Source organism: Pungitius pungitius, chromosome 10 (genome assembly GCF_949316345.1).
Source record: "Pungitius pungitius chromosome 10, fPunPun2.1, whole genome shotgun sequence".
NCBI lineage: Eukaryota > Metazoa > Chordata > Actinopteri > Perciformes > Gasterosteidae > Pungitius > Pungitius pungitius.
The window spans coordinates 10,647,445-10,673,196 of NC_084909.1; the positions used below are offsets into that span (position 1 = coordinate 10,647,445).

General features: G+C 41.6%; 2 protein-coding genes across 13 annotated transcripts; one reads left to right on the plus strand and one right to left on the minus strand.

The window, feature by feature from the left end:
- Positions 1–754: 754 nt before the first annotated feature.
- pou2f1b (POU class 2 homeobox 1b) lies at positions 755–19,101 on the plus strand. Of its 12 annotated transcripts, none has more exons than XM_037487802.2 (15): positions 756–883; positions 6,919–6,984; positions 7,651–7,742; positions 8,303–8,398; positions 9,344–9,520; positions 10,076–10,196; positions 10,326–10,414; positions 10,624–10,797; positions 10,938–11,079; positions 11,176–11,321; positions 11,474–11,656; positions 11,890–12,004; positions 12,108–12,405; positions 12,515–12,612; positions 13,106–19,101. In XM_037487802.2, exons 1-15 carry the CDS (start codon positions 838–840, stop codon positions 13,339–13,341), a joined length of 2,079 nt encoding a protein of 692 aa, XP_037343699.1. In that variant the 5' UTR covers positions 756–837; the 3' UTR covers positions 13,342–19,101. The 12 variants fall into 12 exon arrangements, with proteins under 12 accessions (XP_062421209.1, XP_037343699.1, XP_062421213.1 ...); XM_062565229.1 differs by having other exon boundaries at positions 12,515–12,600; XM_062565221.1 differs by having other exon boundaries at positions 757–883; positions 10,938–11,078; positions 11,166–11,321.
- On the minus strand, positions 18,464–23,832 carry LOC119228373 (high affinity immunoglobulin epsilon receptor subunit gamma-like). Its single transcript, XM_037487817.2, has 7 exons — positions 23,688–23,832; positions 21,284–21,378; positions 20,833–20,862; positions 20,686–20,709; positions 20,538–20,597; positions 20,424–20,453; positions 18,464–19,712 (listed from the first exon to the last, which is right to left on the minus strand). The coding sequence occupies exons 1-7, from the start codon at positions 23,749–23,751 to the stop codon at positions 19,650–19,652; spliced, it is 366 nt and encodes a 121-aa protein (XP_037343714.2). The 5' UTR covers positions 23,752–23,832; the 3' UTR covers positions 18,464–19,649.
- Between the last annotated feature and the right edge of the window lie 1,920 nt (positions 23,833–25,752).

The window sequence follows — 25,752 nt, forward strand, 5'->3', positions numbered from 1 at the left end:
TTGTAGTGGTTTGTAACACACTAGTTGTAAGAAGACGCTATAACATAGAATGTCAGTATGAGTATTATTTTATTTGTTTAGTTACTGTACTTACAGTTAATACATCACTGCAATGCCCTAACAAATCCCTTAAGTCCCATAAAACATTAATTATTTTTTAGGGATCATTCAAATGTTGGTTTCAAACCATTCATAGTTATGATCAAGCCACATGATAATTTGAGCTTCAAAATTAATTCTTGAAAAAGCTGAATGGGGAAGGGGATTTATGGCAATGCATTTTCCTTGGTATAAGCGGTGCAGATTAATGAGTAAAATGTAGGAAGTGGCTGGGATAAAAGGAAACATGTCCCCACTTTCCATCCCGTCATATTAGAGAAGTGAAATATTCCTTCTCTGGTCAAGGCAAGGTCAACTCACAATATGTTTTCTTTTCAGGATGGATGTAAGATTATATTAATTGGTTTCTTGACTCATATGGTCACCGAGCAAGTATGTTTCCTTACTATGTGGCCGAATAGAAGTACCTAAGGTTAAAAAAAAAATCCACGCACCAATGTAAAAACCAAAACCTTTTTTTTTCAGTGCACAGCATTTATGTCAACAAAAATCAAGTTATGATTATGATTAAAAAACAACTTATTTAAAATAAATTGTTTTTAAATATGATTACAACGTTTTTCTAAGAACAACCAACATGTTGCTACTAAAAACACAGGTGAGGAGGTGTTTGTTGTATACCGTGCACCAAAGTGGGCGCGTGTGCATGTATGTACATGTGTGCGTGCGCGTGGCACTGGTAGGCTCAGGGCTGGGATTTTGGGTTAAATATTCAAAATGGCGGACGGAGGAGCAGCGAGTCAAGATGAGAGTTCAGGACCAGGTAATGATTACAGCATTTTACATATTCATATTCAAACTGTCTTACTCGCGGTGTGCGACGAACGTAGTACAGATAAGACGCACATTGACTCTCAGGTGAGGAGGTATTCAGCCATGTTGCAGTTTACACACAGCTAGCCAACTGTAATTTGACAGAGGAGGAAACCAGCTATTGCAGTGCGATGGCAAATTACATGGAAACATGCCTCCCCCCTTTGTGCGACTAGACGGCTGTACGCCGTTACATATTCATACCTCTGTCGAAAAACACAATTTAGCATATTTTATTAGTAATCGCCGACGCGGGTCTAGTTTCGTACATAACACGTTTAGACATTTCGCTAAGGCAATCTGACTGAAATGGGGATGCTAGCAGGCTAGCGTTAGCTCTGCTGCTAGCGCTTTGGCTTTGTGTTGATGCACACACCGAAGCTTTTGGAAGAGGTTTGCATATTCATTTTTGGCCAACCGGGGAAGTGTATGCGCTCGTTTTCTGGTGTGTGTGTTTTTTTTTTATTTAAAAAAAATTATAATTCTATTTAGAGGGACTAAGAACAGAATGAAGCCAAGCTGTGTTTTTGTTATATACACGGTGTCACCTCGGCGTTTTCCCCCTCAGCCTTTTGTGCTCAGCAGCCTGTTGTTCGTGCGGGCCCGACTCGACCCGAGTGCGGAGTTCAGCTGGAGCTCACCGGACGCAATAACTGCACGTCAACGCCACAGTTGATGTGTAAATATTGAACGAAGCGTTTGTAGAAAAATAAAATAGAAACGTGTACTGTCCGCGCGTGCAGTGGCTGGCTAACTGGCTAACTCTCCTCCGTAACTGGCTCCGGTCGGTCACACGCTTACTTTACCGTAGCCCTCGTTTTAATGGCGCTAAGAAATGATTCAAATATAAATGTTCAAGTGTCTTTAAGTTGTAACTAACTTACAGTTGGATTGAAGAAGAGTTGAGCACTTTTAAAAAAAAACTTGAAGTTGTGAGTCGCATCGGCGCTGATGGCGAACTGTTCGCCTCTCTCATTAGAATATTTAATTTATTCGTACAACTTTTAATTGACTGAGCTGTTTTGGGGGAAAACTTGGTCTGGGTCCGTACAGGATGTCGTTGTTACAGGAGTTTTGATCGAGTCTTGTCTGGGCTGAATACAAAGATTTACCTGTGAATCCCCCCAAGGCCCGGGGAGGGGTGGTGAGGCCCACTTCCGGAAAGCCACAATAATAACAGGCAGGGCATTCTTACCATTCACTCATGGCCGGGCAAGACGCTGCTTGATGGCACTTTTTTTCCTTTTCAGCTCTGCGAAGTTCAGTGTGCTATTTGAAAGAAAAAAAAGAATGATGAGTTTTATTATACTACGCAATTTTACTATATTTTAACTTCCCAGTTAAGGGTGCCTTTACAGAAAATACAATGCAATATAAGTGTCCCCAACGCGAGAGTACATGGATGGATGTGCTTAATTTTTTATTTTATTCTAAGAATATTGCTTGTTTTACTCTGACAGTTATATTTCCATGTCAGACTCTGCCCATGTTAATGATATAATCACTTTACCGACAGTAGTATGTCTCCAGGAGAGACGGGAGACTAAATGATTTCCCAAAGCCAAGAAAAATGAACAGACTAACGTATTGTGAAAAAAGTCCACTGTCTGGAAATAAGCCCTTACATAATAATATACATTAACATAATAAACCAGGCTTTTTTTTAAAGAAGAGTTGATATAATTGTGTCCTCACACTTAGGTTACTTTTCTCATTTAATCAGTTTCAGTTCCACTCATTCTAGCCTTGTAGTTCCATCATGAATATTCATTACTGTAAACACAGTTGTTATGAATAATGCATCATTCGCAGTAATAAATTCAGGACATGCCATCTCAAAGTACTGGGAAGGCCTCCGCGAAGGCTGCAGTCAGTTGAGCCTTTTCACTGTGGAGGAAAGTATCACATCAACTAATCAGAGCTGTGGGGTGTGCTCAAAACAGATGACCACTTGTGTCTGCTGATCGAAACTCAAATGTCCTTTTAGGAATATAGGAACGTGCAGCAGACATCTGCCTCGGGATCAGACAGTATCTGTAAAAAGAGGGTTTGTTTAGCTCAAACAACCACATACTGAATTGTTGGTTTATATCAGGCTATATGTTTGGTAGCATTTGGAAACTTTTTTTTTTCTCAGTAGAAATAGTTACAAGTGATTAATGATGACATGATCCACATAATGGAGGCCATCACAAGCCGTAAACCAGAGGGGCTTATGTGTGAAAGATGTCTTTATCTTTTGTGCTTCTGTCCCCTAGGACTCTCTAATGTCCGCCATGAGGAAGATCACTAATAAACATTTTCCCAAACATTTGTTTACTATGCGTTTTAAGTATTAAAAGCACACAGCACTTGAAGCCAGCAGTTATTGCTTGTATCCGCTACATATATGGTGATTTTAATTTATCTGGATTCAAACTGCCTGTACGAACGGACTGTAGCAGTGCATCAAAGCTAACCTCTGCATGTGCTGTTATGAAGGAGTTGAATACTCACTCTCCACTCCCTAGAACCTTCACTTTAATTTAGTTGGATTGAATTTTCCAGCAGGCCTACAGACATTTGCTAATGACCACCCATGAGATAGCTCTGTAGCTTACAGTGGTGTTAGCTGCATTACCCCTCATCAAATTACAGCGCACCCTATTTTGTTCATCCTCTTGCCTCTGTGCAGTGTTGCTGTTTGTACAATATATTGTCAGTTTGTGTCAGTTTAATAACACTATGTACATCAACGTTAAACAGTTATTTATGTTGATTCTGGTTCAACCAGAAGGCTGAAGGTTTTTTTTTTGGTTTATGTCCCGGTGCTCAGACCTGTCCTTTCTAAGGAGAATTGTTTTTAATGCAGTCCGTGTTTTAAGATGAATGCACGTAGAAGGGCAGAGGCTGGATGTACTAATTAAGTTTAGCCCTGTCTCATGTTGAATCTCTCCACTCATATTAACGGCTCTGCAGTATTCTGCCAGCCTATCCCCTATCACGGTTCTAATGAGATATCTATTTAAAATTCTTTGCAGGATATTTGTTTAATGTATTGTTCCACAACAGCGTTTTGCAAACGAATCAACCAAGTAACTCTGCATGTGTTGCAGTGCATGGCCGATTACTGCTTTTCATCCACATCTTCTTTTTCATTTCGGGATGTGATTGGTGAAGAGTTCAGAAAGATGGATCCCTTAAAGGTCCTTAACACAGACTGGGCATCTCTATTGATTAAGTGACCATCTTGTTAAACATTAGTTTGGACCTTAACCAAATATTTGAAGAGATCAACAGTAAGCGTTTTAGTAATGTAGTATTTCTTTAATGCTAAGACTGTTATTTCCTTCTGCAGGTAGCAGAACTAGAGAATACACTAGAGAATACACAGATTACATTTCTGTAGTAGCTTGTAATGTAAGGATTTGCCTGCTTTATTTTTTAAAGGATCGACCTTTTGTTCAAACCAAAATAAAAGGCCATTGCCTTAATGGAAATTCCCCCCAAAAAGAGTCAATATTTAATCGGTAGCTAAATAAGACGTTGGTGAATGGCTGGTCTTTTCTTTCTTTTCATGATAATCATTGAATTGTCGTTAGCTAGTAGCACATTAATAACTCTTCAACACTAGTTTGCGTCCATTTGTGAAACAGATAGCAAAAAATGAGAAAATAAAATAATGAGAAAATGGTTAACATCTAGTTCCTGGTTTGCCAACTGAAAAAAACCCACAAACCAACTCCGATCAACAAGGATTATTAGCATGAAAGTATGTCACAACATATCATTTATGTAATCAATTGTATATGTTGATCATGTAGATGATGAACAGAAAATGAATTGGCTACTACTTTATGTACTTTTTCTAACATTAATACCCACTGATTAGTCTTTTCAATCGTTTTCAAACGTTTTCTGTGACATTTATCTGAATAATCAACTTTTAAAAATTCCTCTAGCTTTAGAAAAGAGCCAGAGATGTTTCCACTTTATTTTCATCCACTTTTATAATAATTTCCAACAACCACACTCTGAGCATGCACCTGGAAAATACCAGCAACCACCACAGGTTCAGGTGTGTTGTTGGGCTTCATTCAAGCCAGCTTCTGTATAGACACCGCTACTGGCGTTGCCTGACGGCACGCTTGCCCTCCCGTTGTGCCGCGCTGATAAAGGTCTGTTGGCTCTTGATGATGCTACCGTGCCCTTTTGGCACCGTTTGATGCGGTCAGCTTAGGTGCAAAATGCCTTCCGTCAGGTAGCAGGAGAAGTGAACAAGTTGATGAGAGCTTCTTTTGTTGTTTTTGTTGTGGAACAGCGTCCGGTCCTCTGATTCACTGGACACCGACGCGGCGCCGCAGCATGGCTGTTTCCCCGCTGCGGTAACTCTCGAAGCATGCTGGAATTTTTTTTAAAAGGGCCCTGAAATGAAATACTAATGGAATGTAAAGCTAATCTAAATATGCTAATCCCCGAACACTTCATAAACATAGACGGCAACAGCCCGCCGCCCACTCTCTTTAAGTCACTCGCTGAGGAATGCTTTAGCCACAGGGGGTCTAGCAGTAATGACGGGCTTGTGGTGGATTAATGTGAAGTTATTTATTTCCGATTGAACGACCCCCCCCCCCCCCCCCCCTCGCACTCATAGCCCAGGCCACCCCACCCCCTCTCGTTTCTTTTTTTTTTTTTTTTTTTCTCCATGACTCCTGAAGGTACTTCGAACAACCAGTCTGAGACGTCCTATTAATCTGGTCCCCCTTGCTAACATGTGCAGACCATTGCCGACAGGCCTCACATTGCATTCTGGGATACCTTCCGCCCTTTACCTGCTCTTAGCTAATTAGTTTTTAGCCGTGCTCTTGCACAATAATCGGTCTTGTGCTGCTGCCTTCCCTCCCTGTTCTGAGGCAAGTGCTAGTTTGAGCACTTTTTTCCCCCGCCTGTGTGTCGTCCTTATTCCCCTGTTTTTTATCGTCCTCCAAAAGCCATCCAATTAATATGCTAATGAGCTGATAAATATTTATAGGGATTTAAATTATGCAGAAAGCTTTCAGAGCCTGGTGTGAAATGCGCCGCTCGCAGGACTTCAAAGCCTTGCATTGCTAACGAGGTAGGGGCAAATTTGCATACGGCTTTAATCAGCTGAATACTGATTATGCTTCATTATAGAGCTGGAGATGTGGGGAGGGGGTGGCGGTTGGAGGAGACCGCCAGCTGCACTTGTCATTTGTTTCATTCCAGAAAGAGAGGTTGAACTTTTTCAGAAGTACAGACAATCTTGGCGAGAGAGAGAGAGAGAGAGAGAGAGGTGATGAGAGGGAGGAATAGCAAAGTAGGCACTGTAAAAGGGAGAGGGGCAGCAAAGCTAAAAGTAAGAAAGTACAGAGAGAGGGAGAGCTGTTAGCCTGAACCCTGCTGGCTTCCCCAGTGTGTGTGTCCCAGTGTTGGTCAGTGGACCGTGTGGTGGACAGTGCCGCTGTGTCTGTGTGTCGCTCCGCTTGCCGCTGATCAGTGGAGGGTGAAGAGTGGGAGGAGGAACAGAGCGCCGGACGCCCTGCCGGTGGGTTTGCCCGGCTGAGGCGATTTCCCAGGCTAGTCTCTGCAGCCATGCTCGAAAACCCAGCCGGAGCGAGCGCGGGTGAGTTTGTTGAGGTTGCGTCGGATTTGCTGCTGTTTTGGTGCCCTCGGGTGGAACGGCAAAAGTTGAGGAAGGCTCCCTCCGTGGTGAACGTTACATGTTTTGTATTGCGCTAATGTGACAGTCGTTGTCGTTCTCGCTGTGAATGCAGCCAGTATGTGTCTGTGAATTGTGCTCATTAATCTTTGTCACTTTGAATGGTGAATGTGACAGAAATGTAACTGCAGAGTTGGAATGTCATGCAATTATGGGCTGCCCTCCTCATGAGAGTCTTCCTCAAGTTACAGAGACAGAATTGTTATGTTTTCACCAGCGGTCTTTGTGAGTTTGTCTCACTATCTGTCTCTGTCTGGCTCTTCCAGATGCTAAAGTGAATAATCAGTCAGGAACTACTAAATGTGCAATGGAAAGTGGTGACGGGAACACCGGTGAGTGACCTCCATATTTTTCTTTAACCAGACACAGATTAAGCTTTTCAATTTAGCCTCCTCATTCAACAGGTTTCAAATTCCCTGCCAAAATGAAAATGTCTGCAAAGTGCAAATCAGAAAAAAAATCTCTACTGTGTTGACCTCTGTATTGCTCGTAAAAAAGAGACATGGCAGCTTTCCAAATTCCTTGTTTGCAGTCCTTTGTCAAATGCAAAGTTGTCCTCACTTGTGCCCATCGAACATCACACCGATTTTGCTCTGTGTTGCTGCTTGAGTGAGTTTGTGTACCAAGGAACAAACTAAAAGTGAACATGGGAGACTGAGTGTTCGTCTTTGAATCACCACTGCGTGGCACTGAATTGAGGCAATACTCACACCTGCCATTATCAGTGTCATCAATTAAATTTGCCCAACCAAATTCATGCAGATGTGTAACAACTCTGGGACATCACAGCTGCTGTCACTGTTAAAACAATGTTTTCCTTCCACCTGACAGCGCCATGTTCTGCTCAAGCACGCCGCCACATGTTCACTGTGGGCTTCCTCATTTGCCGTGTTGAAATAACAAGAGCGTAAATTATGTTGCCAATTAAAACCACAATGAAAAAAAATCTCCCCTGTTCCTGTGACAGCACGTTTCATTAACTGTATTTCCATCTGCAGGAATCCAAATCAATGGGTTTGACTTTCAGAGGCAGACGGTGCCGACCACAAGTGCAATCACGAATGCACACGCACAAGCCATCCTCCAACAGGTAACACGCGTTGCGCATGATCCCATACTTAAACACAGTTTTAGTGGCAGGACTCTCGCAAATAATGTTTTTGGTGTGACCACACGTGTTAATCGTAGAATTACAATGAAATTAGGTCTGAAGTTTGAACAGAGGTACGCTGATCCGCACCCACATATGCACAAGCAGAAGGAGTTAATTTAAATGAGCCAGCCTCTCCGTGTGTCGCCTGGCAACACGGCGGATTAATCAACCCTGTATGCTAATTAGCTGCTCTGCGGTTGCTCGGAAACAGATGGCTGAGAATATGCAAATCTATGCAGAATTTACATGCACTGCATAACAGTTATTTTAATTAGCATCTCAACTCTTCCACTCCACGCTTTCCTTGTCTCTGAAGGCTGCAGCGCATTTAAAAACTCCCCTTCTCACTTGTACGCCTCATTGTATTATTTGGTGTTTTATCTAGACTGCTCCTTTTGGTCTGAATTACTCATCCATTGAAATTGCTGTCAACAAAAACATTTAAGATCTTTGCCATTTTTTATGGTAAGCCTCCCTCTTTGCTTCACCTCCACTAGTCTAAGTCTGAAGACTCGAGCGCTCTTCCGACCTCCGTCCAGCAGAGCGTATTGCCTCAAACTCAGCTAATGTTGGCCGGGGGACAGATTGCAGGAGTAAGTGGCCCGTTCTAGTGTTCAAACGTGCTCGCGGCCATGCATCTGGGCCACCACCTCAACATTGTCAACCTTTTGCTGAAAGATCGGGTGATGAAATGGCTGCTCGCCCCGATCCTGTGGCTGTGTCTGCCTGCTTATCAGCTCACCAGCAATTCTTCGGGTATATCCAAATTCTACCCGTCGCAGAACGCCGAGGGGTTGGTTTGGACGTACGACCACACAACACATTCCATATCCATCCATGGTCTCCTGGGGGTGGGGGCATGCTGCAGTTGAGAAGGCCGGCCAGATTGAATGTGTTTGAATGTTTATCGTGCATGTGGATTTGAGTTTGAATGGGACATCCACATGCTCTTCTGCCATCGTGCCTTTGCCTAGCTGCATGAATCTTGTTCTCAATTGCCTGTCTGGGCTCATATTAGTGTTGCCACAACATCAATGCTTTTAGTACAACTTTGATACCTTTTTATAACAAGTAATAGTTTAGGATAAACATTCAGAATATTGACCCAGCAACATGATGGGGAAGTAACTTCAGGGTCTATTCGTTAAGGATATTCTAGCTCATGACTGTAAACCACAGTTGCTATTTAAACAACTGCTGGCAATGGCATCAAACAATGTAATCCCCCTGATGTTGAAGTGAGTGATGAATAAATAACCTATTTTATTGCACTTAGGCCGCCATGTTAAGACCGGTGTGTCAAGTCTTTTTATGGAACAATTTTTTTTTTTCAATATCCCATTGTGGTTTTATAGTTATCTCTAAGTAAAATATTTAACCTTTCACATGTATCAAAGCCAAAAAAGTGTTGTGACAACACTAAATCATCCCATCCGTGTAGTAACATAACACTGATTTCCTTACGAGCTACTTGAATCCTCGGACCCTCCTTTGTCCCCTGAACCTCTCTGACCCCTCTTTCTCCCTCTCTCCCTCAGTTGACCCTGACCCCAGCGCAGCAGATGTTGATCCAGCAGGCCCAAGCTCAGTTCCTGGCTGCAGCCGTGCAGCATTCAGCCAACCAGCAGAACGGCATCACCGGGTCCAGCATCTCGTCCCCCGCAGCCACACCCATCAGCCAGCTGCCCCTGTCGCAGCCCATCCAGATCGCCTCTGTAAGCTCCAATCAGCCGCGGGTGTCTTTCTGCAAATCCTTAATGTATATTTGGGACCACACTCGCAGTCCTGAAAGGCTTCGACTGTCTAAACCCATTCCGTGTGTGCCACAGAAGGTCATCATGGAATTGTATTAATGATTGCTCTATGTATACGTTTTACAGCAAAGTGAAAGTTAAAAGAATAAAAGAGGTTTATGTATATGTAATTTCCTTAACTCCATGAATCTTTTTTATTTTTTTATTTATTTTTTTAAGTTGATGATTTTTTAAATTATTTCTTGAGTCTGCTTCTGAATGTCTTTCTGGAAACATTTTCTAGACTGAAATGTGGATTATATGGAAATGAAATATAAATATATGCCGTCTGGTTTGAGAAACGCAATCGCAAAGAACAGTGCTGGCTTTTTTTGGTACTCTGCTCTTGCCGGTATATTTGCTTTAAGTTCATGACAGTATAGTATGGAGAGGATTGTTCTTTTCTCCACATCAATAAGTACGGCACCATGATAAACGGCTTGTTTCTGCTACTTATAACTGTTGCCTTTCCTTCAGCAGCTACAGCCGCAGAATCTCAGTCTGCCTCAGTTTGTCCTGCTGCAGCCCGGCCACCCGATCGCCACACTACAGCAGCCTACGCAATTCATCATCTCACAGCCAACACAGGCCCAACAGAGTGAGCCAAACACACGCCCTGTTTGATTTGCATGCAGAACTAAGATAAAAGATGGCTGTTGTATATCGTATTGTTATAAAAGCAATATGTATGTGTATATTTAATCTTGCCATGATTTTCACTCTTTAGGCATATTGCAAGCCCAGAGTCTTCTAAATCTACCTCAAAGCCAAGCTAACCTCCTGCCGACTCAACAAAGCCTCACCCTTGCAACTCAGGTTGGTAATGATGCAGGAAAACTCTGAGAGAATGTGTTTCAGTAATCCCGACGTTGCCCACAGTAATCCAGGTATTTGAATATAATCACATCACAAAGCCAACATTCATAAATTTGTTTGGTGCATTTTCTTTTATGCCACGTGTATTTTCTTACATGTACAAACTCTTCCTCAGCCCGATAACAATTCCATTCTATATTTTGCTGCAGCCTGCCACTCCAACCCGCACAACAGCATCCACACCCATTCAGTCCTTATCCCACACTCAGACGACATCCAAGCGGTTGGACACGCCCACTATGGAGGAGCCCAGTGACCTGGAGGAACTAGAACAGTTTGCCAAGATCTTCAAACAGAGGCGCATCAAACTGGGCTTCACACAGGTGTGTTTTTCCCCCCCCCTCTGGATATTTAACAAATTCATATTGTATGGAACAATGGTTAACTCATCTGTGAGTCTTTTCTAATTGCTTTCTTTTTGTCACGTTTCTCTGTCTCTCTTCGTTTCCCTCCTTCTCACCAGGGCGATGTTGGCCTGGCCATGGGGAAGCTATATGGAAACGACTTCAGCCAAACCACCATCTCTCGCTTTGAGGCCTTGAATCTGAGCTTTAAGAACATGTGCAAACTCAAGCCATTGCTGGAGAAGTGGCTCAACGATGCAGGTTTGTCCCTCAACCACCCGAAAACCGAAAAAATCCCTTGCAGTGCCTTGTCTTTACCTTTCCTCCCTTCCCTTTGTGTCGGTGCTGTTTGTGCAGAGACCCTGACATCGGACCAGTCCCTGTCCAGCCCCAGTGCCCTGGGCTCCCCGGGCATGGGCATCGAGGGGATCAACCGCAGACGAAAGAAGAGGACCAGTATTGAGACCAACATCCGAGTGGCCTTAGAAAAGAGCTTTCTGGAGGTTAGAAGCACATTTTCATGAAGTCTGTATTGATCTGTGCTGGGAAAGTGAGTTTAAACTTACAGCATACAGTGTTAAACAAGTAACAGACGTACATTCAATGGGCTCATCAGTGCTCACAGGGCCTCTCTGGCTTTTTTGCCCTCTTCAAGCAGAACCAAAAACCTACCTCTGAAGAGATCACCATGATCGCCGATCAGCTCAACATGGAGAAGGAGGTGATTCGGGTTTGGTTCTGCAATCGCCGTCAGAAAGAGAAGAGGATCAACCCTCCCAGCAGCGGAGGAGGGGGCTGCACCCCCATCAAAACCCTCTATACCCCCAGTAGCCCTTTAGTAAGGACACAATTACACTCAATTGTTCCTCCAAGGATTGTTTTCTAGATTGTTTAAGTGTCTGTTCTGACGAACTGTTACTGTTATGTGCAAGGTTACTATGACATTTGCATTGTGATCATTGTTCTCTGGATTTGGCTCAATGCCAGAAGATGCCTTTTTTTGTTTTTGTGGCTGTAGTTTATTGCACCGTAACACCAGATCTCATTCAGTCCTCTCATTCTTTTGCCCAGGTGGCCAGCACAGCAAGCCTTGTGAGCAGTCCAACTATCAACACACCCACCACTCTGACTGTAAACTCAGTGATGCCTCTCACCAGCACCAGCGTCTCCAGTTTGTCGTTCACAGGTGTGTACAGATGTGTTTGCCTCCAGGAAAACAGATTGTCAAATCAAACAAAATGACACAAATAAATGCTGACTTACGTTTCTCCCCCCGCGCTGCCTCAAAGGCACAAACACTGCGTCCGTCATTTCCACGGCGCCGATATTCACTACCGCAAGCTCGCCGTCTCTAAGTCCCTCGCCGACGACCATTCAGTCCGGTAACTCGGAGAGCAAGGTACAGACCATCCTCAACCAGGTCCCGGCATCCATAGCCACCACTCTGGGGACGGGTCAAGTGATGGTGTCGCCGTCGGGGCTGTCTGCGGCGCTGCAGGGCGCGCAGTTACCCGGCAGCTTCGCTGCTATGGCTGCTGCTGCCGGGCTCAACTCGGGGCTGATTTCATCCTCCCAGTTCTCTCCGGGGTTAGTAGAGGCCATGTTGATTAGGCCTCTGATTACTGCTACTAAGGTGTTGACCCCAGGGTTCCGATGTCGTCTCTGTTGATTTAAATGAACTTGTCCTTGTGTCTAGGGGTGCCCTGCTCAGTCTGACCGGAGGCCTTGGCGGCGGTCTGAGTCCTGCCCTCATGAGCAACAGCACCTTGGCTACCATCCAAGGTGTGTATCAGTGTATGTATATTCAATTATTCCTCCTACACACATTCCTTGCTATATACACTCAATACAGTCCCAGGTTTTTTGTGTGATGATAGTTTTGAAGCAGAAATGCTCAAATGGGTTTTGGATACTTTGTCTTTACAACCGACAAACAGAAAAGACAAGAAAAGAAAAGCGGACTTGAAAACTGATTTAAAAGCCTGAAGCAACATTGTTTACTCTGTAGAGCGTTTCATATTGGTGGCTTCTTGAATTCTAAGAGTACAGATAGACTCGACTAATTAGGAAACTGATCAACAGATGAATCCATAAATTAAATTAAATCCAGTATACAAAAATAACTTGTCTATAAAAGTGGGAAATTGTGTTTTTATTGTTTTAGAGAGAAAGAGGGGACACAGCGATTTACTCAGTGGAAAAGTAATCCTCCTGAGCAATAAGTTTGATGAAACAAAAAAGATAATAGTTACCAATAACATCTTTCCGCCCCCACTCTCCTGCACAGCTCTGGCTTCGGGTGGCATCACTTCCCTGGACGGCAACCTGCTGTTTGCCAACACTTCTGGCACGCCGATCTTCTTGACCCCCCAGAACCTGTCGGTGCTCACCAGCTCCCCCCTCAGCCTGGTGTCGGCTGGGCCAGGGGGGCTGCAGGTCACGTCTGATGGTCATCATCAATCCAGCGCGGCCACTGTGCCGGTGCAGGCCTCGACCATCACCACTGCCTCCAAGGCTCAGTGAAGCCGGCTGGGCTGCGTCCAGGGTCGACGCCGTGTTTCCCCCATCGTGCACTACTCTCACACCTCGTAGGGAGGCTGTTGGGTCTCGGCTCTGCGCCTCACTAACCACCCAACATTCTTTCCACTGTATCTATCATTATTTTATCCTTTTGCTGCCACCAAAAAGAAAATGACCTCAAATGAGGTTGAGGTTGACTTTTTTTTTTACCGTTTTATTTTTTTCCCTGTTCCTTTTCATGATTCTTGGATGTTTTTTTTTTTTCCCACCAACAGCAGCCAGATGGACACTGTTGTTGACCTGCGGCTCCTCGTGAACCTTGAGAAATGTCCAGGAAAAAATATATATATCCTCGGCCCCATCTAGTTGTTAACATTTTGACACATCAAATTTCCAGGTCAGAATTTCGTCTGAAATACCAAAAACTTTACGATTTTCCTCTTTAACATTTAAACTGAACGATTTACTACTAATTTCACTATATTCATCATCACTAATGGGGATTTGTGTCACCCAATCTTTGATTAACTTAACACACTTTTTTATTTCTTGTCTTTTTTTTTTTTTTTTATACATCTTCAGAACTTTGTAAATCTAGTAAGTTTTTATTTTATTTTTAATCGTGGTTATAAGGCTTTAAAAACAAGTAATAAGTGGCCGATACAAAGGTTATCACTGCTTTAAGGGTCGGAGGGGCGAGACGCGTCCCTCCGAGTCTCTCCTTCTGGAAACACTGAGTTTTACACTTTGCTGCGGTGGCAGAGTTGCTTTTGTAAACTGCGGTCTTCAGAGCGATGGTGTTGTGGATGGACGTCTGTTCGGAGAACTGTACATTTAGTTTGGAGTCGGAGGTAGAGAAGTCTGCATGTGTCGTCTACAGCTCGGGCAGATGCCGAGAGTTGGCTAGCTGCATGATCCACAAGGCTGACCGGCCTGTTTTTTGGGGAGGACTAGTTGGGGGGGTGGTCATCATACCGAGTGTATGGTGGCATTGGCTATGTAGGGTCTATTGTATTGTGTTCTTTGTTTTGTTTCTTTGATAGTAGTACCGTCGTATCTACTTGTGCACAGTATCTGTACCAAAAAACTGGATTGATGAGCTGCAGTCTGCCTGTCTTGGGAGGAATGGATCGTTTTTATTTTTCTGCAGTCATTCGACTGGCTTACGTACTAAGATATACCAAAAATATTTGTTCAAATAATTGCTGTGTGTAGTCGGTGTAGGGTTAGTGTAGTCAGTATATTTATGAGTACAAAATCTCTCTTCTTGTCAACAGAATATAGAAATGCAATATTTTTGATTACTTTCCAAAGATTACCTTTTTTTATTATTTGACAAAGTGTCTCATCGCTCAACTTTTGAATTGGCAGCACAACTGACCAGAAAGAGGGTGATTGGTGGGTTGGGGCATGAGAACGTTTATTTTATTTTCATCACTGGGGCCTCGCCCCCTAACGCCTGATCTTGGTTATCGCCCGGCCATTTGATTTCACTTTCCTTTTTTTTAGTAGCAGTTTTTGACTTTTCTGAAGCGTTCATGGAAGAGTTTTGGGTTTGTACTAAAATTCAGCCATAAAACAGCAGCTTAAACCAAAGTGGTTTTCCTCAGTAGTTTCTGTACCTGTCCGAGCACGCAAGTTGACTTGCGTTGTTCACGCTATCTCTATTCCCCACACTGCTGAATTATTTCCCCTGTTGTCCCACCGCCGTCGTTGCCGGATAACCCTGATTTGTTGCTGCTGGATAAGGATCACAGAAACTTTAGCTTTAACAACTTGCTGCTGGAACTCCTGGTGCAGAGGAGCTGTTGAAAGGCACGCTTGCTCCCTTATAGCTTTATGACCACACAGGCTTTGTGGTTCAGACCTCCTGTCTAATAGAAACGTATGAATTGGGCCTTCAAATAACCAAATACTATCCCTCCTCTCAGCGCCGCCATTCTGAGCCAGCATGCTATGGGAAATATATATATCCCGCTCTCTAAATCTGCCTGTAGAATAATGAACCAAAGTCGACCAAACTACACGCGCAACGTAGCCTCGCTGTGCTACATCCAAAAAACAAACAAATCACCACGGCGATGATATCACCGAGACCGTAAGCAGCGTGATCTGTCACGTGTATCCTCTAGTGTACTTTTCTTTTGAATTATTTTGACAGAATATACCTCAGCAGCACTTAAACATAAGGTTCACCTTTAGGCATTTCTGTGTATAGAACCATGTAGAATGTGTAATCATTGTCTGGCTCACCATTCAAACTTTATACTGATAAACCACATATAAAAAGACAACCTACTACTGCTATTTTCTAGTACTACTATTTATGGGGTATTTCCAGGTTTAATATTATTTTGAGATCCTTCTTGCCAAAGTAAAAGCCTTTCTCTTTGCAGCTAGGCAGGTGTCCGGCTGCTGGCCCCGGCGGGCCTAAAGGACCCGGTCCTGTTCCAGTGCTGTTTGTAGTTACTAAAGAGTCGAACATGTGCTCGCAAGATAAACCAGTGGCCATCGGCACCATAGGATGTTACTGAGATATTTATCTGAATTGGAGAAACAATTTTTTCTTAATTCTACACATATAAATATATATATATATATATACCCTTGTAAGATATTCATATTTTATATTTGAACCAGTATGTTATCAAGACTGAATGTAGTGTTTATCATGCTTACTCGAAAAAGAGAAAAAAAACTCCCCTCAATCTTTTTATTTTTTACTATTGCAAGAATCTTTATCATTTTTTTTATTCACAAAAACTGACGACCAAAAACGAGAATACACCTGAGACCGCTCCTCTGGTGCGCATGACACCTGCAGGGTCTTTTAATGGGAAGCTCCTGACTGAAGCATCTGATCTTAATCTTTTAATAGATTCTTTTTTTTTTGTCGTGGACTTGATTTGTTGTGCTGTCTTTAACAATCATTTAAAATATTTTTTATATTACTTTATGCCTTAATTGTTTTGTATAGTGTGAGAGGGCAAGATCACTGGCTTTCTTAGTTTGACAAAGAAGATTAACATTATCATTTATGCCTTATTGTTACGTAGAAGACATGAGCATTGTAGCATTGTTTTTGTGTGAGTGTGAGAGAGAGTGTGTGAGAGAGAGGTGAGCTCACCTGGTGCATTGTTTTTACTGTAACAAAACGGTGTACTTTGGGCATCTTAGGAGCTTGGGATGATTATGTTGCTACCGATGTTTTTAGGTGTGACTCAAACAGGTGGAAGATACCTGTAAGAAAAGCTTTACTAATAATTCTAATAAAGTGTGTGTGTTTGTGTGAGAGAGTGTTTGAGTATCTTATAAAGAGAGAATCAGGAGAGCAGTCTGCAAACCCTTATGGTGCATTTCCATCTGTCATTGGGTGTCCAATAGTGATTTTCGAAGCATGGTGAGGCATCACAGTGCTTTTTGTCCAGAGAAGAGGAGGGTGGGGAGGGGGGGTACTGATTAACTAAAGTCCAAAGCGTTTATGGTTCAAAGTCCAGTTTGGGGTCCCAGTTGGACGGTTTAATCTTTACAAATGATCCTAACTGTCAAGTGTCGTGGTTTCTGCCGGTGGCGTCCAGAGATCCAGAGAATTCTCGATGCTCTCGTGGATCGGCCACACTGGCTTCTTTTTAAGGTTGACAAAAGGAACTGTGGAGCCACGGTTAAGGCGATGAAGGCTGTATACCTCATTTCTAACTCGAGACTGAGTGAAACACGCTTTAATCTACTAATGACATAAATGAAATATATTAAAAATATATAGATATAAGAACGTTAAAGATGAATACAGAAGCTTGTGTCGGCGGAGAAGCCCGTTCATACCTGTACTTTGTGAAGGCTTGTGGGAAATGCCACCACACGGGGGAGACAGATCACATACCAGTGCTCCTGAATGTTTTTCTTTCACAATTTGGTGTTTTTATGCTGCACACTGATGTATATTTCAGCATCGGGTGGTAATGATTTGTTGTTACTTGAGATTTAGGTTTATTTGAGTATATTGTATTCCTTTACTGTTTCAAAGTCACTTTTTGTCATAAATAGACGACCCCTCCACGTTTGAACACTTTAAGTTTGACAATCCTGTTTTGTTGTTTTTTATTTTTATTTTTCCCCTCTGACCAAGTACAGGTATGTACATGCCTTTCCCACACGACGGCGCTCACGCTTTCCTGTGGTACCAACATTAACCAAAGACTCCTAACTTGATTGTATATGAGCGATGCTCGTCTCGGCCCCTCCCCCCTCGACGCTCGGCATCAGTTCCCGGCTGCGCGCTCTCCACCGTGTCCTCGATTCATCTGTAAAAAGTTTGCTTTTAATTACATGCGAATGTGTATCCGCCCCGGAAACACTCGGCGGTTTCAGTGCCTGTGGGTGGGGACTAAAGAAGCAGGGGGTGGGCACCGGAGACTGAGCGGGCTTCTCCGAAAGACACACCAACCAATCTGGTGGTAGCTGGGTGGCGTTTGTTAATACACACTGAGGGTCAACCCTGTGCACACTGAACATGCTCAGGACTCATCACCACTCCCCCTGCCTCCATTGCGCTCTCTCTCTCTCTCTCTCTCTCTCAAGGACTGTGGTGTGAATCCTATACCTGCCTCGCTCAGTGTGTCCGTCTCTTCCTCGTCATCTTTACACTGTATAGTCCAGAACATGGACCCTGTTGTCTCCATGAATACACATCCTGCGGCCAGGTTTTGACTCTCACTGCTGTGTCCCCCCGTCCCCCATGTCGTCTCTTCACTACGGACTCTTCTCAGCTGTGACACTATGCATCACGGTCCTTCACTCTGCATGGACTGTGGCCCTCCGGCTAAGACCTCTGGCCGACAGGCTTCAGTGACACTTTGTGTAATGCTTTACTCCAGGTGAGGTTGTAGGACCTCACAAGCGCGATCCCAAAGCAAAAATCCAAATATTTACCTTTTGGCAACTGCAGATACCAAAGATATCTCTCTGTCCTGTGTCTTTCTCTGTTTTCGCTCCCTTCCACCCTGCAGCATGTGTATTAGGAGACAAACCCAGCACTGGCTCTAGTCCTAGCCTCAGTAATTCCAAAGCTAGATGTATATTTTGGTATATTTCCAGGAAGAACTTGCGTGGAAAGCGTCTCGTTTGTTTGTTGTAATCTTTTTATTTTCTGTCACAGCATGGAACTAATTGCAGAACTGTCTTACTCTTGGTAGGTTAAAGATAATGTATTTTTGTATGTTTTGGGATTTGTCATGTGTGTGATTATCAGTTCACAGCCTAAGTGACCATAGCTTTCAACAAGGAAAAATAAAAACAAAAAAAAGGAAACGCCAACCATGTAAATATTTTGTCTGTGTATCTCAAGAACTGCATTCTGTAAAACATTTACTACTCGCGTGGAAAGCATGGGCTCCTCTAAAGCAATGTTTCCCCAATTTATTGTCCCTTTTTCTTATTCTGACGTCTTCTAGTAATTGTCTCTGCAGGAGTCTTAACGTAAAGAATCCTGCTTTCCATCATTGACAAATCGCTGAGACACACTGCTCCAAAATGACGAATAAGGAAAATAAAACCAAACTAAACTGCCTCCAGTCATGGCGGCGAAGAACTCAAAGGTTGTGTAGGAGTTTTAAGTATGTGAATCTCGATACTTAGTACATTTTGATGCATTTGTCTGCTGTATTTTTGTTGGTTTTGTTTTTATACACATATTAAAATAACATTTTACTGTAACTGTACAGTTCTCTTTTGTTGTAAACATCATTAAAACATTTTCCAAGTGTTTTGATTTTGCTTTAATGCCATTTAGTTGGACTTATCAAGCGCACTGGTGTGAGCCACGAGCTGTAGCCCTGCTACAAGCGGCTCTCATAGTGCATCAGTGACGTCCAAATTGGAATTCATAACCAAAGTAACAACGCTAGGTGGCTTCTGCTGTAACTGTTCTGCAATGTTTGCCCCCAATCCGTAAAGAATAGCATGCTAACCCACCAAAACAGCACGTAGAACCACATGCTTGATACACATCTGTATGCAGAGTTAGCATTAGCGTGCAGCCACATACTTACTAGTGTGGCTGTAGGATTTGGGGATTGCAGTCTACACTCTTCACACTACGGTAATTCGTTCAAGAGGAGAGCAGGAAGAAAAGCCCACTACCATGCATTACCATACAAAGCCTCAAACTTGATTTTATTTCAAGCTTTTTTGTAATTTTTACTTGATATATTGATCATTATTTGATATTTAAAATACTTGCCCTAATTGGGTCATTAATTCTGATAAATGTTCCACATGAAATGAGCAATGCTGTGTCATAAGGCTGCTGGACTTCAGTGTGCAGACAGAGGAGGTGGAGCGACGTCTTCAAGGATCAGAGACGCCGCTTGAGCCGACTATGGAGGAGAGACACTACGTTTAAGATCTTCCCATACGAAACACCGCAGATTATTAATAGTTTCTAGTCATTAATAACGAGCAATGTATTTTGTTCGCTCTCGGAGTTGATATGAGCAAAATCAAAAGAAATATTTTTAATCTGAGTTTTTCAATTTAACTTGCACAGTGAAAGCAGTAATGAAACGTGATCATATTGTGCAATTCCAAAATCAATATCAAAGAGAATCAGAGCATCTGGATCAACTTTTTAACATTTGGGAATGGTCCTTGGTGACTGGATTATCAACTCTTAGAGGAACTAATGTTTAAATCAAGCTATAACTATTCAATCATGGTACAGTTTGCCTTTAACATGCGTTTCACTGAGGACACACAGATGTAGATAAGAAAACTAACGATGGCTGAATTTGATGCTGAAACGGAGCCTTCGTTAATGTTATGAGCTTGATGAGTTTCATGAAAAGTAACAACGGCTCCTGTGGGAGTTCTAATTTGAATTGTTTGAGATTATTAGTATTATTTTTACTCCTTGCAGAATGATTGAGTGAATAAATAAGCATTCAGAAACGTTTACTTAAAATATGGAACAAAAAATTTTAACATTTGCAACTAACAAACTTCCTTTTCCCTGAAACGTTTCCTTTCATTTGGGCCTCATCCCACAATTCTGACAGTGAGAGACCATGTGAGTGAGTAAACAGTTTTACCTCAGTCTTGTTTTTCTTGGCAGCTTTTTTCTGGAAGAGATCAAATACAATATAATGATTGGATACTTAGGCCCCAGAACAGGCGAAAATGTAAACTTTTAAAGTCCTGCTTACTTTTTCTTTTGATGGTTTAATCTCCTGGTAAGCATCGGTACCTTCTGGTCTCTGAAGCTCCTGCAGAGGAAACGTGACATTATGAAGTAATATTTTCCATCAGAGCAGTAAAACATTGTCTGGTCATCGGTTTGAGGGTTCTCTTTACCTGGTAAATGCCATCGTTTTCTTCCTGTTTAGGTACACCAAAAAAGGGGAAAGGCACATGTTCAGCACATACACATGAGCTCATGAATAAAAAAACAGTTTGAATAAATCAATAAGCAGTGGAGAAATGGAAAAGATGGATGCTTACAGGCACTATAACGGATCGGATGTGGGAAAACTACAACAAGAAGAACAAGAAAAAGTTGAACATTTATAAAGAACTCAAAAAATGAATGTTTTATAAAGCAGGGCTGCACCAAGCTTGTTTAATTCATTGATTCAACATAAAAGCTTAATCAATTTCTAAAACAAACACCTTTAAATGAGACTGTTGTCAGACAAAACCAAACATTTGATGTGAGTCTGTGCTGTGAGACATTGAAATGGACATTTTGCTCTGGTATTTTAGAATGTTTTAAAAACATTCAAAGATCCAAGAATAATTGCCAGGCTACTTGATAAAGACTTACATACGGGAAACCAGTTTTTAAGTAATCAGTTGACTAAACAATGAGTTGTGGTAACTGACTGAAAGGTTACTGTATCTTCCCCCCCTGTGTAGCGACCCCGAGGCAGACAGCTGGTGTGGTAGAGCTCACCTTTTCTCTGAACAACAGTGCCGTGGCCACAATGCAGTAAACAACCAGTATTGAGTCCAGGAAGTAGCAGATCACTGGATCGGTGAAAAAAATCTCTGTTGGACAGAAAAAGATCAACATTTTTATTTGATTTCTTATCTGCAAGGTTTCAGCATTTCTATATCGTGAGATGTTTCCTCCACTAAATAGGTATTTCAGTGTGGATCTTGTTTTATCTGATGGATGAAATGTTTGGATCCCCCAGTGAGAGCTGGTAGGTGTGGCCATGGAAAGGGAAGTTTGGGGTCCCCTGCTGGAGCTGTTGCCCCCACGACCCGACCCCGGAGAAGGGGTTGAAGATGAATTGATGAAATATTTGCTCCTGCTTACAGATCCATGTTTTAAAGATAATATTAGTTAGGACTATAGCATTATCTTCAGCAGGGAAATTCTCATTACTGCAGCTCAAAAGCAGCCTGAGTGGTAAAATGAGTGAATATATCAAATAAATGGCATTGTACTAAGAAGTTAAAACATGATACACTATTACCTTGGAGTATGTATTATATATCCACTAATTGTGCACATATCCTTTTGCAAACCCTAAAGAATTGTGGCTTTGTCTCCCAGTAAAAAATGACAGTACATTCTACTGTGTTGTACTTATTGTGAAACATTTTCTGTGACAACACCCTTTTGGCAGTTTAGTTCACGGTACATGGATGTAGTACATGAATAGCTTTGTACATTCACAAAAGAAGCCCACTGCATTTATTTAGAAATATGTTATTCATAAATATATATCTATATATATGAATGTACTTATACACTATCTATATCTATATATCTATATATTGTATTGGATGAGAGATTTGAGTCAGACCCGTTGAAACAGGAAATAAGAACGTACATATCTGCATTTTGGTAGATCGAACGTCTTCCTCTTAGTTCGGTGGCTGCTCTGTGGTTTTAGTGAGAATCTCGCTTTGCGGTCGGAAAGATCAGCCATTTTTTTTTTTAAATTGAAAAAAGATTTTAAACTTCTTCCGTAGCTGCTTTAGGATGTAACATTTCTTTTAGTCCAAGTTTTTGTTAACTATTCCAGAAGAAAAGTAACCGTATTACTGATGAAATGGATGTAATAAATGGGGGGATGGTGTTATCTCTTCACAGAGCGACACAAAGACACACAATTGTATTTTAACGGCGATTATCAAGTAGAAAAAGAAAAAAAAATCAATCAATGTGTCATTTGAGGAAATGATGAGCTGCAACAAGCAGAAATACAGTCAATCCGTTTAAACAATAAGATCATTTTACTTGTGAATACTATTTCACATAATTGATGAAACTCATCATTGCTAACGCTAACACTGATAATTCTCTAGTGATCGTTTGTTACTAAGCCCAGTGAACATATTAAGCATCTATTTTGACTTTCCCTCATAACAAACAACTGTCAGGGTTCCAGGTTTCAAAATAGCACAATGTCAAAGTTAGCATATGCAGCCAAGTACTAAAGCATATATATATATATATATATATATATATATATATATATATATATATATATATATATATATATATATGAATTCCCGCTGTTAGAGTTTGTTTAGCAGGGTTTCTGCCATGACCACATTGATATATATCAATGTGGTCATGGCAGAAACCCTGCTAACAAACTCTAACAGCGGGAATTCACTGTTGTGAGTGTGGTGTCTGGAGGGAGATTATTTATTCGTGCTCGCTTTCTTTCAGCATGATGAATCTGACTGAAATACTTGGCAAAACTTTAAAGTGTGTTTTCATCATTTTTAATACATATTTTTGCTCAATCCTAGCTTACTACTACATAAAAGGGAAAACGTGGAACACATCAAATACACACAAACTTCTCCTCATGAAACCTCTCAAGTTAAAACCAAAGGAAATATATGCACTGCGCTTTTGGGGTACTTTATTCTGACGGCCTTGGATTTATTTATTGCAACATGTGATATAGGAAGAAGCTTTTGAAAAGAGTGGGAGGAATAAAATAACCAAAGCTCCTGCAGTATGTGGAATTTAGGAGCAATAAACATCATGTTAAGTAAGATGTTTGCTTCATCACTGGTATAATTTTACTTCCAGTGTTCCATGTACTGTTACTAATTTGTGACATTAAATGTAACATGACATTAAATGGAAAATGTGATAACTCTCTCATTATGAAACCTTAAACAGCTATGTTCAGTTATCCTGAGCAGAAAAGGCCTGTGTTAGATTACAGAGATTTTTATTACAGGTGCTGAACATTAATTTAGTCACAAACTGATTCAACATCAGCCCCTTACTGACTTCCAATGCCAGCCAGGTTATATGTCCTTCAGCCCATAGACAAACATTTCAGCATGTAACCGATCAGAAAGTGAAGAAACTAGCTTACCAGAGGAGGCAACTGGCACCAGCAGCCCAAACACCACCAACACACCTGTCCTCATCGCGCCCATCGCTCTGCCTCCTCGTCCCTCTCTGTCTGTTCTGTGGAAACACGCTTTTCTTTCTCTCTGTCTCTCTTGGTTGCCTCTGGTTGCTTCATACTTTCCGTGATCAGAGGAAGTGGCTGAACTGCCAATGGACTGAGACGTTCGCTGTGGGACCTTCAAAGCAGTTCAAACTCCTTGAAATAGTATATATACTACGACTATAATACTTGGTTACATGTACAGTCAACAGACAACAGACAATAGTTTTGTATTGCACAATATTTAATTAGATTTAATAGCTTAAGTATTAGACAACAATCTGACATGTGGTGAAATTTTTTTCTTTATAATCTTACACTGTTAGAGGTGCATTTTATCAGCTTTTGAAAACATTTTAAAAAAACAGTATATGTCACAGGCCTGTATCTAAAAATGTGGCAGGAAGACAAAAGTTATCAAAGTAGAAATCAGATTGTAGAGATTGTTGAGTACAAAATGTGCCTGTTGGTGAATAACTACAGAAATATAAAGAGTCCGCTGACTGCGGGGGGATTGATTTTGACATTTGCAGCTGGTTATACGGTCCGTTTAAGGAATTCTGTTCAAAAGGTCAAACGACCCCCATTGTACTTAATGTCAGTGTGTGTCTGTGTAAAGGAAGAGGTTACAGAAGGAGACCTCTGCACTTTCCAAAAAGTTGCGTCAGTCTCCAGTTGCATAATCGCACTGATCTGTGACACTCACAGAGACGATTGAACAAGCAGCGACGAAAGCAAAAGCAGTCTAAATTTCTGGAAGTTGACTTTATTTTTACATTTAGATGTAAAATGTTAAGGGGCTTCAGGGGCCTTCAATTTGACGCCCACATTGAAGCCTGAACACTGTCAAGGAATCAGACAAATCAGACAAGTGGGTGTATCATTGTCCTGTGAGGGACACAATGCAAGAAATACAACTTTGGAACACCCGCAAAATATATAATGATAATATTTATATTCTATTGCTTGTGTTTTAAATCATCAGAGGTTTAGGGAACAGTGTGTAGCATTTCAGGGAATGTATTGACAGAAATGAAAAAAAAACTTGGTGCTTTAACCTATGATTGATGGAAAGGTTGGATTGTTTTGGTTTGTTACCATTGATCGCTTGCATTTAACTACGAAGCACATTCCAGTTTCCTTTATTAACCCCGACTCGAGACCTCTCGATTGAAACCTCAGACCTCCTGAAAGTCACAGAGGCGAAATTCTGAGCTCTAAAATCATAATCAAAAGAATTTTTCATTTTTCGCAATCCTTAACCTCACCGCTGGCTTTAGCTAAATCCTCAGCTGCACCTTCAATTCAAATAAGAATACATCAGTTAAAATAACCTATAAAATGTATAATTACTCATGCTTGAAATGAGGAATGTGTGACTAATATTTGATATTTAATCATATGTGACATGACAAGACTGATACCTGAGTGTCAAAGGTGACCTTGTTTTTATTTTTTTCCATTTCGGCTACAGGCTGACAGTTCTGTCCCCTAGTGAATCTGTTTCTGATTGACACGTGACTAAATAAATCAAAGTTTTCATACAAAAAACATTTATTTTCTGCGCTGTAATTGCTCTTTTGTGTAGTATTATAAAATTGTAGGCTATCTGAAACGTGACAACGAGACAACTGATTATTGATAGCGAGATAACATTTTTAGAGGCCGCTGATGTATCATTTTACAATGTTTTGTATTGTATTGAGATTAGAGTTAGGGGTCGGATATCTTAATGAATGAAAAATCCTTGTCTGAAAGGTAATAATTGAATTCTTATCTGTTGTTAAACAAGATATTTGAGTGAAGAAAATGTAAAAAGTCGCAAGGAGTACACAAGTAATGTGTCTCAAAATTCTAGGCTTAAGACAGTACATGACAAACATCGTGTACTATCATTGGATAAATGTCAGTGTCGTGTTTAGACTTGAATAATTCAAAATAAATGTTTAAATGAGCAGGTCGTGTGTCTGCTGTTGAACACGTGACT

Bases quoted from the DNA above. Each gene is read 5' to 3' on its own strand.
- pou2f1b (XM_062565221.1), top strand. From the start codon at position 838: ATGGCGGACGGAGGAGCAGCGAGTCAAGATGAGAGTTCAGGACCAG. The intron at 12,005-12,107 runs GTGTGTACAGAT...GCTGCCTCAAAG, and splicing joins CTCCAGTTTGTCGTTCACAG to GCACAAACACTGCGTCCGTC. The intron at 12,406-12,514 runs GTTAGTAGAGGC...CCTTGTGTCTAG, and splicing joins TCCTCCCAGTTCTCTCCGGG to GGGTGCCCTGCTCAGTCTGA.
- LOC119228373 (XM_037487817.2), bottom strand. From the start codon at position 23,751: ATGGGCGCGATGAGGACAGGTGTGTTGGTGGTGTTTGGGCTGCTGGTG. The intron at 20,710-20,832 runs GTAAGCATCCAT...GTACCTAAACAG, and splicing joins TCCGATCCGTTATAGTGCCT to GAAGAAAACGATGGCATTTA. The intron at 20,598-20,685 runs GTAAAGAGAACC...TTTCCTCTGCAG, and splicing joins AAAACGATGGCATTTACCAG to GAGCTTCAGAGACCAGAAGG.